Source organism: Mobula hypostoma, chromosome 1 (genome assembly GCF_963921235.1).
Source record: "Mobula hypostoma chromosome 1, sMobHyp1.1, whole genome shotgun sequence".
NCBI classification, from domain to species: Eukaryota; Metazoa; Chordata; class Chondrichthyes; order Myliobatiformes; family Myliobatidae; genus Mobula; species Mobula hypostoma.
This window is the reverse complement of record NC_086097.1, coordinates 88,664,391-88,684,829: the sequence shown is the minus strand read 5'-3', so window position 1 is coordinate 88,684,829 and position 20,439 is coordinate 88,664,391. Positions and strand designations below refer to the sequence as shown.

Below are 20,439 nucleotides of genomic sequence, written 5' to 3'. Positions count from 1 at the left end.
ATGTTTCATCCTGTTAGTTTTTTCCTCTTTTGAAGAATGGGCTACATAGCTGTGAGCAGAATTGCTGTATTGATTTGTAGCTATTTGATAATAAATGAGTGGTGTACTTGGTTAGTTGCACTTTCATAAATTCCTCTGCACATGGGTACTTCATGTATATTTCCATCTTGTGAATGCATTGTGTCAGTTTTAAAGGTTGGCAATGTTAAACCTGATAAAGGATGATATTAGGGTTAGAAATTATTATTTAGGTATGCAGTATGTACTTTTACACTTTGTTGGCAGTTGTTGAATTGAATGACAATTGAAAACTATCAAAATAGATTAATTTGTCATGTTTTTAAAAAGTTGATGCATTTCCTTCAAGAGAAAAATTAACGAAGCTTAAAGCTTAGAGTCAAAACTTCACATATTTTCACTAACACAGTCAAAAGCTTATTACTGAAAATGAGCAATTTCAATTTATTCCGTTAGCTTGGTAAAGAATCTTTTGCAGATAACTAGTTTGGGGTAAAATGATGCTTGATTGATTTGATAGTTTTTGTGCTGGGCCACGAGAGACGTTGTTGAAACGGTTTAATTGTGGCACCACGCCACCTTGTCGTCATACGTGTTCGATCAAAACTGGATGAATAGTAATGCTCTCTATTTAATTTTCTTAAATCTTGATGATTATTGTGCAGACACTGTAATACTTGACATTTATTGGCTTCATTATCCTGAGCAAGTGGCCTCTTTGGGCTATTTAACCACATAAGAAATGTCTTTGGAGAATGTAGACACAAAGCTCAAAGTTCTGAATGCACAATATTGTATTGAGGGATGTTATTCGTATTCAAAATCTTCCTGTGTTTTCTCCATCTATAAAAGATTTTGATCTTGTTTCATGGACTCTCAAAATAAAAAGAGTAGTGCAGTAAATGCTCTCTACATGGACTATTAACAGATAACTAAAGTATTGTGTGTTGGCTCTATTTGTATCAGCCAGAATGGCCTTTCAAATTTTGGGGTGTAACATGGTCTCAAGGCCTGCAAATGAATATAAGGAAGGATTTTGCCATTTTTAACTTACAAGATACTTTATAAGGTAATTGAGAGATCTTTTTTAAATAGTTAGAAATAATCTTGGTCCTTGAGTTTTTGCCATATGATTGGTGGATAAAAATAGATATTTTGGGTTTCATTTGCACTGTTCATCTGTGGCAATGTTAAGCTAGGACTCAATCTAACTCTAGAGTGAGACAATTAAGAAAAGAAAGTTGTTTGTTTTGTAGTGACTTGGACCTAGGCCAAGAGCAGAACTTACACTACAATATTTAAATGTAAAAATTAAAGAAAGCTGCTTGGCACTAATGCATCATATTAATGTGAAAGAAATTATAATTGATATTAAATGAATCTCTGATTGGGTTGGAAGAGCTTGGCACTGAAACTGCCTGCACAAAAATAGAAATATTCAGCTCCTCAACTCCTATATCCTCATCATTATTTAGCAGAATGCTTAACAAAAAAATTCACTCACAGAGAGATGTTGCAAGGAAAAAGACTCTTTCATCCAAATATGTCCCAACCATCAAATGGCAATTTTTATACTAATTCTACCTGAACCAAATTTTTTCTCCTCTCATTGCTGTTGTCTTTCATTGATTCTGTTTTGGTTATTACCCTTTCATGGATTTATTGAGTATTACCACAATAAAATGAAACTGTGGTTGTATATGGTGACATATATGTACTCCGATAATAAATTTACTTTGAATTTTGAACTTTAATCTTTCACGTAACTTTCCACATGCCCATTAATCCTATATCCCCTGGCCCAATTCTACCCCACAACTTCACACCAGAGGTAACTTACAGTGGTAACTTTAGGATATGGGAGCAAACCAATGCACCCGGCAGAAACACAGGGAGTCACAAAAAAGTGTCTATCTCACACAGACCACCAGAGAGGTCAGTATTGAACCTAATCTTGGGAGCTATGTGGCAGCACCTCAATCAGTCATGCCAAGGTCAACACACGCGAAAGGGGAGTACACAGTTGACTTTCAGGACTGAGACCCTTCATCATGACTAGGAAGAATGGAGGCAGAGGTCAGAATAAAAAGGTGGTGGGTGGGGGGAAGGGGGAAGAAGTACAAGCTAGCAAAGTCTATTGTTTATTCCCCTCCATAGATACTACATGACTTGCTGAGTTCCTCCAGCATTTTGTGCATGTTGCTCAGGATTTCCAGCATCCGCAAAATCTGTGTTTATGATAAACTGCCCCATGGTGCTGCTCCAAACAGACTTTCCCTTGTAATTCTCCAACAAATCCCATTTTCCTCCCAACTTGCACGAAACCGGCAACACCGCTTCCTACCAACCTATGTGATGAAGTGATGAAAGGTTATTGACCTTCATTTCATTTTACTTTGCCTTGATGCTCCCTACAGGGCTCAGTGTTTATTATAAAAGGCATGAAATATACACTTACCATAATCTGTGTTTTCTGGCTCCCAGCAGTTTGATGGCCAAAAATATGGAGCCTATAATGAAAATTTATTTGTTACTGCTCTGAAGTCAACAATACCTAGGAGATCAAGAGAGCCTAGTTACATGTTTGTTGATGGAATCAAGTTTAAAGAATACTTGAAAATAACTTCAGTTTATTGTTGTTTTAGATGACCATTGACCTAACCTCACTATTCACAGTGAACACAATGTTCCAAGTCAATTTCCATCGTCCAAACTGAAACTAAAGGTTTAAACTGCCAACCAGCAACAGCATGAACATCATTTTCTCCAATTTCTGGTAATTTTCCCCCTCCCCCCTTCCCTCCTCTATTCCCCACTCTGCACTTCATCTCTTCTCCTCACCTGCCTATCACTTCCCCTGGTGCCCCTCCTTTCTCCCATGATCCACTGTCCTCTCCTATCAAATTCCTTTTTCTCCAGCCCTTTATCTTTCCCACCTATCACGTCCCAGCTTCTTACTTCACCCCCACCCCACCCACCTGGTTTCAACTATTACCTTCTAACTTGCATCCCCTTATCTTCCCTCAGTTTCTTATTCCTGCATCTTCCCCCTTTCTTCCCAGTCCTGATGAAGGGTCTTGGCCTGCAACATCTGTTGGATTAGATTGCTTAATTGTTTCTTTCTTTAACAATTAATTACCCACTTGCATTTTGTATAGCTACTTAGATACATATAATTGTTTAGTATGTCTCCTAGTAGCCACAGTATGTATATGCAACTGTTCAGTGTGTCCACTAGTGATGACTTTTGTATGATTCTGGAAGCTTCTCTTGGTACTGCATTTTTTGAATGGGAGCTATTTGACTGGTTGACTCTTAACTGTGAATCTGAATGGAATATTTCTCATCTATGGGGTATAAAAAGATCTGACCATGCAGTTCCACTATATTTTTTTCTTCTCTCCCTTGCTTACTAGCCTCGGGCTCTATTACTGCCAATTTCCAGTTTCCTTTGTTCTGGTAGCACTTAATAAAGCGGTCTTGAAGCAACAAGGTTTATGTCTCTTTCCTGATTTCCAAAAGAACCTTGGATCAAAAACAGCAGAATCTAACATGTTGACTATTTATTCATTTCCATAGCTGCTGTCTGACCTGCTGAGTTCCTTCAATATTTTGAGCATGTTGTTCTGGATTTCCAGCATTTTCAAAATCTCTTGTGCGTTAGTCCATAACTCCATGAAATCTAGCACCACGTGTGAAATTTCAGTGCAAATCTTAAGGAACTGCACTTCATGTTTTCCACATACTACTAAAGAGCAAAGAGAATTTACTGCAATGCAACGTCTCAGATCAATATTCATTGTGTAAATCTGAGGCGCTGATGAATACAATTTCTGTTAAATGCATATTTTATGGTGATTTTTTTTTTTACTTTGATGTCTTGGTTCAATGATTCCAGTCACTGCTTAGAATAACTGTAATCCAATCATCTGGAGGGAAGGGAAATGTTTTTTTCACCTTTAGCATACAGAGTTTGCAATGGTCTACTGTTCGCAGCCCTTTCTTTTCATTAATAGCTTCAGGTGCATAAATCCTGGAAAATGCCATGATGTCCCGGTGTTAGCACCAGTGTGCACTCAGACCAAATGAGTGCTGAGCCAATGTCCTTTCCAAGGTCCATGTTGTCATGATCCACATCCTAACCCCAGCTCCAACCTAATACCTTTCCCACAGCTCTCACCCTATTGCCATTTTATGAAAGAGGACTTCACCGAAAAGGAAGTGCTGTCAGTCAAAGTGAGAAAAGGAACCAAGTTCTTATAAATTGTTCTTTTTCTTTCTCTATGGATGTTGTCCAATTTTCCTATTTTCTTTTCTTTTTATTCTAGATGTTAATTTCTCTAAAGGACCAAAAGATTTTTAGACACCGAAATGAATTAAGCAACACGGGGTTGGTGCTGTCAAGTGAAGCTGCACTGAAAGGTCAGATCTTACTGAATGCTTTAGCAGGCATGAGGAGCTGATAGGTCTTTTACTCATTCTACATCTTAAGTTCCCACACACAAAAGTTAGTGTGAGAACCTATAGGCAATCAGTTTTCAAAAGTTTCAGAATCCATTCATTCTTCGAGGTTTCAGATATGATCCTAGCTTTGAATTTGATTGACTGAATCTCACCAGGGATAGGGGCTAAAACTGCTCCTCCCAATAACTGTGAAGCCAATGGAAAGGAAACTCTGAGACTTGCCTCCAAACTGGACAAGGACAGATTGAAGAGGATAGAGCAGATATTGGATAAGCCACTTCTCTGCTGTCTTGGTGATTTCTTCCCCAAGTTAAGGTGGAAGAACATTAAGTAGTTGCTGAAATTTGGTGTCACAGTAAATAAATACTGAAAAATGAGTTGGCCCACGTGAAGTACCTGAGGCAGGAAGATCTCTGATTCCGAAGAAAGAGGCACAATTGCTCACCTGAAACCTGTAAAATGTCCCATCATCTTTCAGTGTCAGAACGTGATCAGAGATGGGAAAGAGGTATCCTTGAGCTGCAATGAGGCTCCCTAAATGTATTGCTTCACCTGTGAACAAGGAAACAGGAAATATATCTTGAATCCCATTGCTACTGGCACTAATTCCATTAATGCAGTCTTCCTCCTGAGTTTTCTTCTGCACTCCATGGCCCTTTTAATCATCATAACCCACTGCAATACATACTTATTCAACAAGATACATTTTGGCTATTGCCCATCATCAATACAATTCCATAGTTTCTGCTGGTTTTCAGATTGATACTTTACATGAAAATATATGACTAGAAAGTAAACTGCATGACACTGTTTATTTCAGTTTTATGTGATTGAAACTATACAATTTTTATAGGAATCAGATAATGAACATCTTTGGTTTGGATGCGCATCCACCACCATTGGACACGAGTTATCTTTGTCTGTCAATACGAGTTCCAGGTCAGGGGTACATAAAATGATGTCACTCCCACTGCACTCTTCCCTGTTGGACACTCTGGATTATGTCTGTCACAGCATATGACTAGGAGACTGGCCAGGCATGTCCTTTGCCTAACTTTTTTACTTTTACTTTTATTTTCCCATAAACAACATATTTCTTTGCCTGATTTTATCCAGAAATGTGTGGATACAGTACTGTGCAAAAGTCTTAAGCACATATATTTAAAAACTAGGGTGCCTAAGACTTTTGCACAGTACTGTAGTAATTTTATGCATTGCACTGTACTGCTGTCACACAAAGAAATTCATGACATATGTGAGTAATGATAAACCTGATTCTGATATGGGTCTCTATTGCAGACTGAGTGGGCAGGGAGAGAGGGATCATGGTTGGGAAAATGGAAAGGGAGAGGGGAAGAAGTGGGAAGCACCAGAGAGGCATCTTGCAATGATTAATAAACTAATTATTTGGAATCAAATGACCTCACCTAGTGTCTCAGGACTGGTTGTGCCTGCACCCGTGCCACCCCATGCTCACGGCACTCCTTCTCTGCCACCCATCCCAGACCACTTCTGCTTCGCTCCACCCTCACCCTCACAACATCCTTTGTTCCCACCAGATTTACAAACCTGCTCTCCGTCCCATGTTAACAAACACAGTACTGTGCAAGAGTCTTAGATACCCGACCTCTATATATATGTGTGTGTGTATATATATATACCTAAGCTCCCATATTTACTTTCACTTCTGAGGATGTCTGGTGTATCATGGGTGCTGGCCATGTTATATTGTCAGTATCTACAACATTCTGTGTCCATCTAAATGTATGTCTGGGAGATATAATATAATGAACACATAAAAAACGAAATATTTTTCAAACAAATCACTAACTTAAAGATCTTCCCCACTCCCTTCACCCCATCACCTTCCCCTGATGACAACTTCCAAAGGATGGAACCAATTTGGCTTTTAGAGCTACTGTGTGTATCAAGGTCTAAGTAAAATCTTCACTGTAAATCAGTAAGTGAAACGGCCAATTCATCACACGTACCACCATGACGAAGCAGATGACAATGCACTATAAGGTGCAAGTATTAGAAGCCTGACTCATGAAAGACTGCCACTTGTTGATGGTTGTCTGTTGCCTCCCAGTTCTGATTAAAAAACTGTTTTGCAACCATAGAAACCATGGAAACTACAGCACAGAAACAGGCCTTTTGGCTCTTCTTGGCTGTGCCGAACCATTTTCTGCCTAGTCCCACTGACCTGCACATGGACCATATCCCTCCATACACCTCCCATCCATGTATCTGTCCAATTTATTCTTAAATGTTAAAAAAGAACCCGCATTTACCACCTCGTCTGGCAGCTCATTCCATACTCCCACCACTCTCTGTGTGAAGAAGCCCCCGCTAATGTTCCCTTTAAACTTTTCCCCCCTCACCCTAAACCCATATCCTCTGGTTTTTTTCTCCCCTTGCCTCAGTGGAAAAAGCCTGCTTGCATTCACTCTATCTATACCCATCATAATTTTATATACCTCTATCAAATCTCCCCTCATTCTTCTATGCTCCAGGGAATAAAGTCCCAACCTATTCAACCTTTCTCTGGAACTGAGTTTCTCAAGTCCCGGCAACATCCTTGTAAACCTTCTCTGCACTCTTTCACCTTATTTATATCCTTCCTGTAATTTGGTGACCAAAACTGAACACAATACTCCAGATTCGGCCTCACCAATGCCTTATACAACCTCATCATAACATTCCAGCTCTTATACTCAAAACTTTGATTAATAAAGGCCAATGTACCAAAAACTCGCTTTACGACCCTATCTACCTGTGACGCCACTTTTAGGGAATTTTGTATCTGTATTCCCAGATCCCTCTGTTCCACTGCACTCCTCAGTGCCTTACCATTAACCCTGTATGTTCTACGTTGGTTTGTCCTTCCAACGTGCAATACCTCACACTTGTCAGTATTAAACTCCATCTGCCATTTTTTAGCCCATTTTTCCAGCTGGTCCAAGGCTCTGAAAACCTTCCTCACTGTCTACTACACCTCCAATCTTTGTATCATCAGCAAACTTGCTGATCCAATTTACTACATTATTATCCAGATCATTGATGTAGATGACAAATAACAATGGACCCAGCACTGATCCCTGTGGCACACCACTAGTCACAGGCCTCCACTCAGAGAAGCAATTCTCTACCACCACTCTCTGGCTTCTTCCATTGACCCAATGTCTAATCCAATTTACCACCTCTCCATGTATACCTAGCGACTGAATTTTCCTAACTAACCTCCCATGCAGGACCTTGTCATCACTTCCTTATTCAGCAAAAATACATTTCTAAGGCATCCACATCTGCTCAATTTTCCATTTTTTAAAAATTTGAAACCTTGTCGAACATCATCAAAATATCAAAGTATATGATAATAACATTTCTCAAGTCTGGTCTCTCAGTGATGCTTTGAAAACCTGGTAAAGTACTGTTTCCAGACTCCCTGTTAGCAACCAGTTCCAAAACATTCCCAGCAGTTGACCTGCCAATAAAAACATTGCTTAAGGATGGAAACCCTTCAGCTCCCATCTCCTTTGTCTATTTGTATTATGTATGAGTTTTGAACTCATTATCTTGAGGGATGTCAGTGGAAGAAAATGGAATGATTTTCATTTCAGCACCCTGTACTAAGTTCCCACGACCAAGCGTAACTCAACCAGATAAAACATAGTAGGGTGCTAAGTTATGTCTGCCTCAGCTGAAAGATGCAGTGGCAGTTTCAGAAAGGCACATTCTAATGTTCCACAGCATTCTCATATCACACACCTGTGCAGTCACTACATGACATTGTTCATTTGGTGCCCAGTTAAAATCAGTGAAGTAATTTCATCCAGGCCCCGTAACTGGGTGTCTGAATGCAGAGACCCTACATCCTTCTACATAGATCTCATACAGCTAGCTGCCAAGTACATCAATATTTTATTCCAAATTCATTTGAAAACAAATCCCAAAAGTGAAGGAATTGTGTTGAAGGCCAGATTTACAAATTCAATACAGAATGAAAATAGTATAGCCATCAATGCAAACTGCAAACAGGCTATCAATTTTTTTTTAACAATTTGTGGGAAATTAAAGATTGAAGATGACTTAATAGATCCATTTATAATTATCAGAGAGATTGATGGGTAAGCAGAAAGATTTTTTTTCCCATTTGGATGGATACTATGACAACTGTGCCGCTCCAAAGAGCGCTATGTGAGGTCTTGTTTACCCTCGGCCATTAGGCTCTATAATGAGTCAACCTATAGACCCCTCCTGTTAGACTGTTTGTAGTAGCTTATTTTTATTCTTTCTACTTCTCTCCTAATAGTTACATCTGTAATGCCACTGTGACACTGTAATTTCCTTCGGAATTAATAAAGTATCTTCCTGTAAGCCACAATCAGCTGCCATTGTTAAGCAAATTAATAGGTTGTTTAGAGTAACTGTTTCACTGGTTGAAAGGTTAATGTGGGAGACTGTACAGTATATGAAGATAAAAAGGTATAGAAGGGTACGTTGGTGATGTTAAATGGAATGCAGGCAGGAGGCTTGCGTAGAGCAATAGCAATGGCATAGAACATCTCCTGTGTTGTAAGTACTCTGCAGTATCATGCATCCCGGACCTTTTCAAACACCCAGCATATTTGCAGCTATGTAAGTTGTTCTTTGTATTTACATGGAGCATGGGAAGAGGATGTTGACTTTAATCTCTTTAATGGCATTTCTGAAATGATGGAAACTGCAAACACATATGAACAAGAAGCAACCATTCAGCCCCAAGAGGGTTACATCATTTAGCTGGATCATGGTTGACCTACAAATCAGCTCCAATTAACCCATCTTCGCTTCCCATCTCTCCATACCCTTACTATGTAAAGTCTATCTGTCTTACTTTCAATATCTTTAATTGATCCAAGATTTTAAATAAGAGATCCCATTTTACATCACTCTTTTAAAAAGGGAAAAAAACCCTACTCATTTCACTCTTAAATGAGCTGGCTGTAATTTTAATATTTACTCTTTTGTTCTGAGCTCTTGCATGAAAGGAAAGACTTCCAATGCATCAAACACCTTTATCATTTTAAACATCTTGATTAGGACATCCCTCAAATATCAGAACTCACAGAAGTTCACTCACAGTCAGTGTATACAATAAATAAGACTTGCATTTACCTTTCAACTTTCTCAAAGCATTTTATGCCCAAGGATGTATTTTCTGATTCGCATTCAACTGAACCCTTCAACCTCTGGTATCACTCAGCACTTCCAAAGCATTACTGTAACATTCTAGCCATCATTGAGTGATAGAAAAACAACACGAAAACAGGCTTCTCAGCTCACTAAAGTCCATGCCAACAATTTATGCACACCAATTCTATATTAATCCCATTTTCTTTTGTCCTCTCCACATTCTCCACTAAGGTTCTGCTATTCACCTAGAGGTACCTTACAATGGCCGGCTAGACTACCAACCTGCATGATATTTGGTTGTGGTAGTGGTGGTGGTGTGGGTGGGGGGGGGGGGACCGGAGCACCTGAGGGAAGCCCATGTGGTATATAGAAGAACGTGAAAGCTCCGTATAAGCAGCACCTGAGGTTAGGATTGAGCCCAGGTCTCTGGCACTGTGAGGCTTCTCAATTCTGACCAGTTTTAACATACAAAGGACACTGTTCCATTGAGCACGGCTGAAGAGAAGGAATTCTGACGAAGGAACTTTGACTGAAATTTTAATTCTGTTTCTCTTTCCGCTTGTGCTACCTGATGCTCAGTGATTCCAACAATTTGTTGTAGTAACAAAAACAAAGAGGTTAGGGCTTGCTCAGATCTTCAGCCTGAAACGTTAACATTATTTCTCTTTCCACAGGTGATGTGTTCATTTTCTGTTCTTGTTCTGCAGGTCAATAGCTTTCAATTCACTGATCTTTCAAATACTTCAGCTGCTCAAAACTTGATCTCCCTTTAAATATCTTTAGTATCTTAAGCAGCTATTGCATTAATAGTGAGAGCTTCACGATCAAACTTCTCATTATTATTTTTTTTATTGAAATAGGATCTCTCACACCTTATTGCTGCAAGTTTTTTTAAAAGCCCCTTTGTTGTTAAGTGACATTTTCAAAGAAATCTGTCTATGATCCATTTGGCTGACCCAGCTCCTCTTTATAAAACCATTCAAGCCTGTACTCTTCGATCATATCTGAGGCAGTGGCAAGTCACATATTTAATTTGCTTGGTAAAAGTACTTTGCAAGGTAACCAATAATTGTGAATTCAGATCTTTGTCTTTACATGTTGCATAATTAAACTTCCTTACCTGGGTCTTCAATGCTCAAGCTCTTCATCAACCACTGTACGATATCTGCACCTAAAATGTAAAGGTGTTGGAAGTGAATTGTTGCACTGGGATCCCAAGGCAAGTGCATTGTCATTATCAGGTCCCTCTGTGAGTTTTGAAAGAAATTATATTTTACAATGAGGCTAAGAATAGACAAAGTTTCAGAGGTCCCACAACAGCAATCCAGGAACAGCTAACAGGCTCCTGAACCGACATGGATAACCTCAGTCTCCGAACTGATTTTATACCCTACAGTCTCATTTTCAAGGACTCTTTACAACTTGTGTTCTCAGTATTATTTTTTGTCTTTACACAGTATGTCTTCTTTTGCACACTGGCTGTTTGTCAATCTTGATTGTTTGATGTATAGTTTTTCTTGAATTCTATTGTATTTCTTTTTATTCCAGTCAACGCCGGCAAGAAAATGAATCTCAAGGTAAGCACATGTTGGGCACAGCATTGTGAGTCGAAGGGCCTGTATTGTGCTGTAGTTTTTCTATGTAGTATACAGTAACATATAAATACTCTGATAATAAATTTACTTTGAACATAGAACTTTGAACTTATAATGAAGGTCAATAGCAGAAAACCAGGATTCAGATTAAGGATCTCCCGCTTGCCCACACCATCAATCTGCCACCAGATTGCATTGGAAAACTCCCAATTTGTGAAAAGCTATCCTTATAGAGTACAGATGTTCAAACAGAACTGAATGTTTGTGGTTATGGGGACCACAAACTCTGTTTCCCTTCCTGAGGGTGCTATAGGACTGTGGTCACATACAAGCAACAAGTTTTGGAATTAGGTTTTGTTCCCTGAAGGATATTGCACTGACAAGAGCATGATTAGGATGTTGATCCAATGCACTGCAGAGGGCAGTGATGATATAAAACCATAGACCGTAAGACACAGGACAGAATTAGGCCATTCAGCCCATCAACTCTGCTCCAGCATTCCACCATGGCTGATTTATTGTTCCTCTCAACTTTATTTTCTTACCTTCTCCCCATAACATCTGAAGCCCTTACTAATCAAGAATTTATCAATTTTTGCTTTAAATATACCCAATGACTTGGCCTTCACAGACGTCTGTGGCAATGAGTCGCACAGATTCACTACTCACTGGCTAAAGAAAACCCTCCTCATCTCTGTTCCAAAGGGACTTCTTCTATTCTGAGGCTGTGTCCTCTGGTCCTAGACTCCCCATTCAGAAACATCCTCTCCACATCGACTCTAGGCCCTCCAATATTTGATCGGTTTCAATGAGATCCTCCCCCTCACTTTATTCTACTAAACTCCAGTGAATACAGGCCCAGAGCCATCAAATACTTCTCATATGTTAGCCCTTTCATTCCTGGAATCATTGTTGCAAACTCCTCTGCACCCTCTCTAATGCCAGCAAGTCCAAAACTGCTCACAATACTCCAATTACAGTCTGACTAATGCCTTATAAAGTCTCAACACTACATCCTTGCTTTTACATTCTAATCCTCTCAAAATAAATGCTAATATTACATTGGCCACTGACTCAACCTGCAATTTAATCTTTAGCGAATCCTGCATGAGGACTCCCAATTCCCTTTGCACCTCTGATTTCTTAATGTTCTCCCCATTTTGAAAACAGTCTACCTTTTTATTCCTTCTACCGAAGTGCATGACCATACATTTCCTTACACTGTATTCCACCTGCCACTTCATTGCCCATTCCCCTAATCTGTTCAAGCCCTTCTGCAGACTCCCTGCTTCCTTAATACTACCTGCCCTTCCATCTATCTTTTTATTGTCCACAAACCTGACCATAAAACCTTCAATTCTATCATCCAGATCATTGACATATGAAAAGAAGTGGTCCTAATACAGACCACTGTGGAATACAACTAGTCACTGGCAGCCAATCGGAAAAGACCCCCTTTATTCCCATGCTTTGCCACCTGCCAGTCTGCCAATGTTCTATCCATGCTAGTACCTTGGACTTTAGTACCTAGTACCTTGTAAAGCAGCTTCATGTGTGGCACCGTGTCAAAAGCCTTCTGAAAATTCAAGTACACAATATCCACTGATTCACCTTTGTCTATCCTGCTTGTTATTTCCACAAGGAGTTCCATATTATTTGTCTGGAAAGATTTTCCTTTAAGGAAAGCATGCCAACTTAACCCTTAATCCTGAAAAGTGTGTCCTGTGGTTACTGACTTTAATGGCAGAATGAATAAGTCCTTTCTGCTTCCCCCTTTGGGCCTCTCAATTTTATATGCACTAAATGAAGCAACCAAGAACACAAGGGCATAAGAACTGGAAGTGGGAATAGGTAATGTGCCCTATACTGCCATACATTAACATCATATTCGATCACCTACTTCAGGCCATCTTCCTTTCTTAGTTCCTTTTCTTTTTATTTCTCTGTTATCTAGAGATCCATCATCATCTGTTTTAAGTGAACTCTGTGACTGAATCTTTTGTTTTCTCAGTGAAAAAAATTATCCTAGCTTTTCCCTCTCAAACTGCAGGGTGAATTCCATCACTTGCTCCTAAGGGTTCCTTTACCTTAAGCTCCCTAATGAAATCTGGGTCATTGCATACTGTAACTCCCAGTGGAGTTTACTGCCTGAAAAGGCTGGTGATGGCAGTTAGTCAGGACTTTAAAGAGTGAATTAGGTAAGCAATTGAATTAAAATAATTTGCCGTCTTCAAGAGAAATGGACCCATTTCCAAGAAATCCAAGATTTCTTGCACTATTCTAAATTGGTGCAGCATAGACCTGGTAGCCAGGGGCCCTGTTTCAATTCATTCACTCCCTTTCACTCTCCCTCTCCCTTCCTATATATATCCCCACAATTGTTCTCACCCCATACAACTGTCCAGTATTCTTCTCTATAAACAGAATGTGGATACACTGAAAGTGATAACTGCAATAAAAAACATCAGTGCATTTAGCATTGTTATCCTTTTAACCCAGAATATACACACTCACTCTCCAACTCATGTTCATTACGTTAGATCGGACTGATAGCATCACAGGTCAAACCAGCCATTGAGCTCCCAGAAATAGACTTAACTTAAACATTTACAATGGATGGATGTTGGGTGGAGCAACACACTCTGTCTCCCTCACCCACCATCAACCACTCCCAATCATTATTCCAGTACTTCACCACAGCAATCACTAACCTGAACTTACGATTATTACTCACAACACTTGCAACATGGTTGCATTTCTAACACCTCAATTTTGAACAAATAAAATATTTCCAAATGTCATCTAGTTTGCATACTGCTGGGAATCAGTTGATTGATTCATCAAATTCATTACTTGTCAATACCAGATTCAAATTCTGTGTCTCGACATAAAGTTTAGTTATGTGTTAATGCTCCCAATTTTCTGAACAGCATGATTTATTTCAGTACTATGTGGACCAATGGAGAGGAAATAATTAAATGTTTTAATGACATTTAAACACCATGCACTATTAATGCTTGTATTAAATGTAGAAGAACAATCAGATGTTTTAATATCATGGTGATAATGCTGGGTACTGGAGCCTGACTCAGATATACGCCCCAGTTACACAAGGGACAAGAGGCTTACTTCTACACATGGAGTCAGAGGTTCATACTTGGCACTGAAATAGACTCTTCAAGTAAGCACCTGATGATTCAATTTCCTGTTCTCCACTCATGCCCAGTAACTCACCCAACTTTTGACCAATCGCCTGCACAGCTGCAACAATTTGCACTGGTGAACTAATCCTCTGACCTACCAGACGTGGGAGTAAACAAGAATACCCACAGGAAACCAGCACTGCCTGGGGAAGACTCTGCGAACTTCTCAACGACAACACCAGAGGTAAGAACTGAACCCAGTACACTGGAGCTCTGAAGCAGCAGCTCTTCTGGCTGCGTCACTCTGCTGCCTTAATATACACTAAGCAACTTTAGCATGGGCAATCAGGAGCTGAAATGTCCACATTATACACATGTTTTAATAATAATATTAAGTACTTTATTGATCCTGAGTGGGAAATTATTTCGTTACAACAGCAACATTAATAAACACAATTAGCAATAATAATAAATAATAAAGTACAGAATAATAATATACACAATAATTTACCAATGTGCAATAATAATGTACAAAATAATAAAACAGAGACTATTGTACTAAGATGTGTGTTTGCCTGTTGGACAGGGATGAACTGTTGTATATGCTTATTGTATTTGGTAGGAAAGACTTCCTGTAATGATCTTTGTGACAGCAGAGCTGAATGAGTCTGTTTGAAAGGGTGTTCTGCTGCTTATTCAGTAGGTCATGGAGAGGATGTGCCGGATTGTCCACAATGGATAGCAGTTAGTTTAGCGACCTCCTCTCCACCACTAACTCAAGAGTCCAGGTTGTAGCCAAGGATGGATCCAGCCTTTTTGATGAGCTTATTTCGTCTTTTTTCATCACCAGCACCGATGCTGCTCCCCCAAATAAAGCCTCAAAGAAGACAGCACTCGCTACAACAGACAGGTAAAAGATCTTCAACATCCTGTTGCACACGTTGAAGGGTCTCAGCTTCCTTAGAAAATAGAGTCTGCTCATCCCCTTCTTGTAAACAGCCTTGGTGTTGGTTTTCCAGTCAAGTCTGTTGTCGAGTTGAACACCCAAGTATTTATACTCCTCCACCATCACAACGTCTTCTCCCAGAATGTACACAGAATTCATTACAGTCCTCTTCCTCTTAAAATCAATCTCCATCTCCCGGGTTTTGGCCACATTCAAGAGCAGGTGATTCCTCCTGCACCACTCCACAAACTTGTCCACCAGTCCTCTGTACACTGACTCCTGCCCATCTCTGATATACCCAACCACCACAGAGTCATCAGAGAACTTGGGGTCTATCTGTCAGGTAGTCAGTAATCCAGGAGATAGTGGATTTGTCTACGCCCATCCTTTGCAGCTTCTTGCTCAGAAGAAGTGGCTGGATTGTATTGAAGGCACTAGAGAAATTAAAAAAATGTGATTCTCGCAATGTCACCAGCATCATCCAGGTGTGAGTGAGCTCTCTGCAACAGGGAGATGACGGCATCATCCACTCCCACATGAGGTTGGTAGGCAAACTGTAGAGGATCCAATGAAGATCTCACCTGCGGTCTAAGGTATGTCGGGACCAGCCTCTCCAGCACCTTCATCACATGAGACTGAGGGCAATTGGTCTGTAGTCATTAAGTCCAGATGGAGTCACCTTCATGGGTACAGGAACCAAGCAGGAAGTCTTCCATAGCACTGGTATCTTTTCCTGACTCAGAGTCAGAGTGTAAAGCTGCTACAAAATACCCAACAGCTGGCTTACATAGGCGTTCAGTACCCTAGGGCTGATACCGTCTGGTCCAGTAGCCTTGCCTCGATGTAGTCTCTCCAGCTGTCTCTTAACTTGACCTGCAGTCACTGTCGGGCAGGGGAGGGTGGTCATCCCCATGGAGGCAAGATACTCCAGAGTTGCGGGGTTTGGAACACGAGCACTCACCAGAGGGGAGGGAGGGGTGGAGGGAGAAGGCGTCGGGGACAGGGAGGGTGTCAGGTTGAGCAAGTGGGGGAGGGGGACAGCAGGAGGTCTCATGCTGAACCTGTTGAAAAACAAGTCCAATTCGCTGGCCCTCTGCAGGCAGCCCTCGATCTTCCTTTCCCCAACCTTGAAGCTTCATGCCCGACCACATGTCCCTTCTGCTATTCTGCTGGAGCTTGTACTCCAGCTTCCTCTTGTAGGATTCTTTGCACTCCCTCAACTTTACCCTCAGTTCACTCTGAACTCACCTCAGTACTTATCTGTCTCCAGGCCTGAAGGCTTTCTTCCTCATATTCAAAATTTCTTTCAGGTAGAGCCTGTTGGGGAAGCTGGCAAGATGGTGTTCCTACAGAATTTGATATAGTCTATGATACAGTCATTTTGTTAATGTCCTCCTGTGTGGCTCACATAACACATTCCAGTCTGTCCTCTCAAAGCATTCCTACAGTGCCTCATGAACATCCGGAGTCCACCTCCTTACAATCCTTGTTGACACAGGCTGCCGCTGGACTAGAGGCACGTACCTGGGTGCTGGCAGGACCGGGTTGTGATCAGATCTGCCAAATAGGGGAAGGGCAGTGGCAGTGTATGCATCTTTCACATTTCCATACAGAAGGTCCAGTGTTCTATTGTCCCGTGTAGGGCAGCTGACATATTGATGAAAAGTTAATACCGTTGCCTTGAGAGAAACATGATTAAAAGCCCTAATAACAGGCACAAAAGCATTGGGATATTGAGTTTGTATTCTAGCGATGGTCAGAAGAATAGCAACGCACATTACATTCACATCAGCCGAGGCTGAATGTTAACAACTAAAATAGCAATTGAGAATTCCTGAGGCAAATAATATGGTTGTATCCCAATAGCTAAAAGCTCAATGTCCAGCTACATAAACGTTCATTTACAGTAGCATGTCCGGAATTACACCATCTTTCATTCACAAACACTGCAATCCCTCCTCCTTTCTTCTTATTGCTCAATGTATTGTCTCTGTCCAATCTATGGATTAGTGAATCATATCCCAACTATTCTCCAGGTAGAAGAGGTTCTCTTGAATTTCTTACTGGATTTACTTGTCATAGGATCGAATAACAAGTAAATAGACTCTCTGGCCCAACCCATCTAGGCTGACTGTGTTGCCCAGTGAGTTAATCCCATCTGCCTGCTTTTGGCCCATCATCCTCTAAACCTCTCCGACCATGTACGTAGCTAGATAGTGTTTAGATGTTGCTGTAGCTCTCGCTTCGGCTAGTGGCTTAATATAGGGAGTGATAACCTCCGGCCCGGCCAAACTTAAGAAATCTCGTTTGGGTGGATGCTGCGCGATGTGTCCCCTGTTACAAATCAGTACCCCGAAATAACTAAAAGTACATAATATGCAATTAAACGATTAAGCTTTATAATTCTTACTTTGACTATATGGTTAGTAAAGAAACGAAAAAGAAGAAAGAGAAGTGCCTAATCTTATTAAGCAGTCTGTTGCGCAAAGTTGGAGCTCACTGATAAGTCGACTGTCCACCATCGACCTCCGCTGATCGTTGCTGCCCTTCGGACCCTCACTCCAAGTCCACCCCGTCTGGCGGTCTACCAATTCTCTCCATTCGCATCTTCTCTCCTCATCTCTCCCCAGCAAAAGCCTGTGAAAAGTCTCCTTCCAGGTTCACAAGACAGAGCAACAATCTCCTGATTGGCTAACATGCATAACCACAGTCCTGTTATCTCCAGCCATAACCCAAACATTGCTGCTACAGAGAAACCATTACCTCAGCAGTGAAACATTACAGAGAAGCTATTTCATTAGCCTTTGCAGTGAAACATTACAGAGAAGCCATTACATTAGCAGTGAATCCTTACAACGCGTTACATTGCTAATGTGCCCACCTCATCCACTGTTTCTGGCAGCTCATTCCAAATATGCATCAGCCTTTGCTGATCTCCCACCTGCAGGGATGTAGTCACCCCTAAGTTGCAGAAGGCAGGTACCTGAGTGACTGTCAGGAGAGGGAAAAGTAATGAGCAGCCGTTATAGACGACCCCTATGGCTGTTCCCCTCAATAATAGTAATAAGATAATAATATCTTATTTATAGTAATAAGTAATAATAAGGTAATAATAAATAATAAGTAATAATAATAAAGTAATAATAGTAATAAATAATAGTAATAAGTCCCCTCAATAATAAGAGCTGTTCCCCTCAATAAGAGGGAGGGAGGAGAAGATGGCGGTGCAATGCAGCGCGCGTGGCCACTCCGAATTATATCGTATGTGTTGACTAGGATGCCGTGCAGAATCTTAATTTGATGGAGACAGCCATGAGAAGCACAGAGGAACCCCTGGAGAAATTCCTGAAATGCCCACTTCCAGCACTGTAGCTCAGAAAGGAAGGTGGAGGGGGGGTTAGAGAGAAAAGGACTAGTAGTGATATGGATTTTCCAGAGTTACAGTAGACACGAGATCCTGTGGATGCAATAGAGACACACAGATGGTACGTTACCTCCCAGGGGCAGGATCAGGGATGTCTCGGATTGGGCCCATGACATTCTAAAGGGGAAGGGTGGTGTGGTGTGGCTCTGTTGGTAAAAAAAATGAAGTCTGATCTTTAGAAAGAAGTGACATAGGATTGGAAGATTTAGAATTATTGTGGGTAGAGTTAAAAAGCTACAAGGGCATAAAGGGCTTATGGGAGTTATATATAGGCATCCAAACAGTAAGCAGGATGCGGACTACAAACCACAACAGGAGATAGAAAAGGCATGTCAAAAGGGCAATGTTACGATTGTCACGGAGCATTCCGATATGCAGGTAGATTGGGAAAATCAGGTTGTGGCTGATTTTGGATCCCATGAGAAGAAATTTGTAGAGTATCCAAGAGATGGCTTTTTAGATCAGCCCATGAGGGGATCAGCTATTCTGGATTGGGTGTTGTGTAATGAACCAGATTTGATTAGGAAGCTTACAGTAAAGGAACCCATAGATGGCAGTGATCCTATTATGATAGAATTCACCCTGCAAGTTGAGAAGAAAAGCTAAATTCAGTCATAGAGTGGCCCACTAAATCTAGGCCAGTCCAATTTTCTACACAGATTTGCAACTTTACGATACATTGCCACAGATGGCTGTGGAGGCCAAATCATTGGGTATATTTAAAGCAGAGTTTGATAAGTTCTTGATTAGTAACAGCACCAAAATGTTACAGAATGAAGGCAAGAGAATCAGATTGAGAGGAATAATCAATCAGCCATGAAAAATCATTTCGGGATGTATATTGTATACATTTCTCTGACATTAAATTGAACCTTTGAATGGTGGAACAGGCTTGATGGGCCGAATGGCTTAATTCTGCTCCTATGTCTTATGGTCTTATCCCAAAAAATTACAGGATTAGATTATAGTTTCTTGTTCTTACTGGTAATATTGTCTTAAAATAAATAGTCTGGAATAAGATTACTTTTGGGGCTTCACTTCCAGTAACTATTAAAGAGAGAATAACACTGCATTGATATGGCATCTTTCTCATCCCTTTTGGTATATTTTCAAGCTTTTCATAACCAATGAAACAATATTTTAGTGCAGTAGCTGTTATAGGAAACACAACATTCAAGTTGCACACAGCAACATCCTTCAAACTCTAAATGTGATTATAATCTGATGTTCTAGTTTGGTAATAAATATTGGTCAGGACACAGGGTACATCCCCTGCTCTTCCTCAAAACAACACCTTGAGACTTAAGACCATTCACTCAGGACAATGGAAGTGCTTCGGTTTAACATCTCATCCAAATAACAGAAACTCCAATATTCTCTGGGTTCTCAAGCCAAAACTTTGAACTCAAGTTTCTGGAGTGGGACCAGAACCTACAAACCTCTGACTCAGAGATATGAGCTCTATTAACCAAAACACTGTCAATAAAGGCAAATAGTCACCAAAAATATTGACAGAATTTATTTTATTTTTGATTTATCATATAGGATAAATAAAACTTAAAGCAATAGGACTCAATTTCCCGCAAGGCCATTTCATGTACTGGAACGATTTTGTCTACTATTGCTCCCTATGCTTCAGATCTCCCCGTGTCATAATTTTCTGACCTCTTT

General features: G+C 40.5%; 1 protein-coding gene across 1 annotated transcript in view; it reads right to left on the bottom strand.

Annotated features, from left to right (window-relative positions):
* Window positions 1-20,439, bottom strand: part of LOC134348657 (regulator of G-protein signaling 6-like) — a 185,171-nt gene that overhangs the window by 74,579 nt on the left and 90,153 nt on the right. Inside the window, exons 2-4 of the mRNA XM_063052410.1 lie at window positions 10,781-10,831; window positions 4,928-5,034; window positions 2,477-2,528 (exon numbers count right to left, since the gene is read on the bottom strand). Coding sequence (XP_062908480.1) covers window positions 2,477-2,528; window positions 4,928-5,034; window positions 10,781-10,831 — 210 coding nt within the window. The remainder of the gene's footprint in view (window positions 1-2,476; window positions 2,529-4,927; window positions 5,035-10,780; window positions 10,832-20,439) is intronic.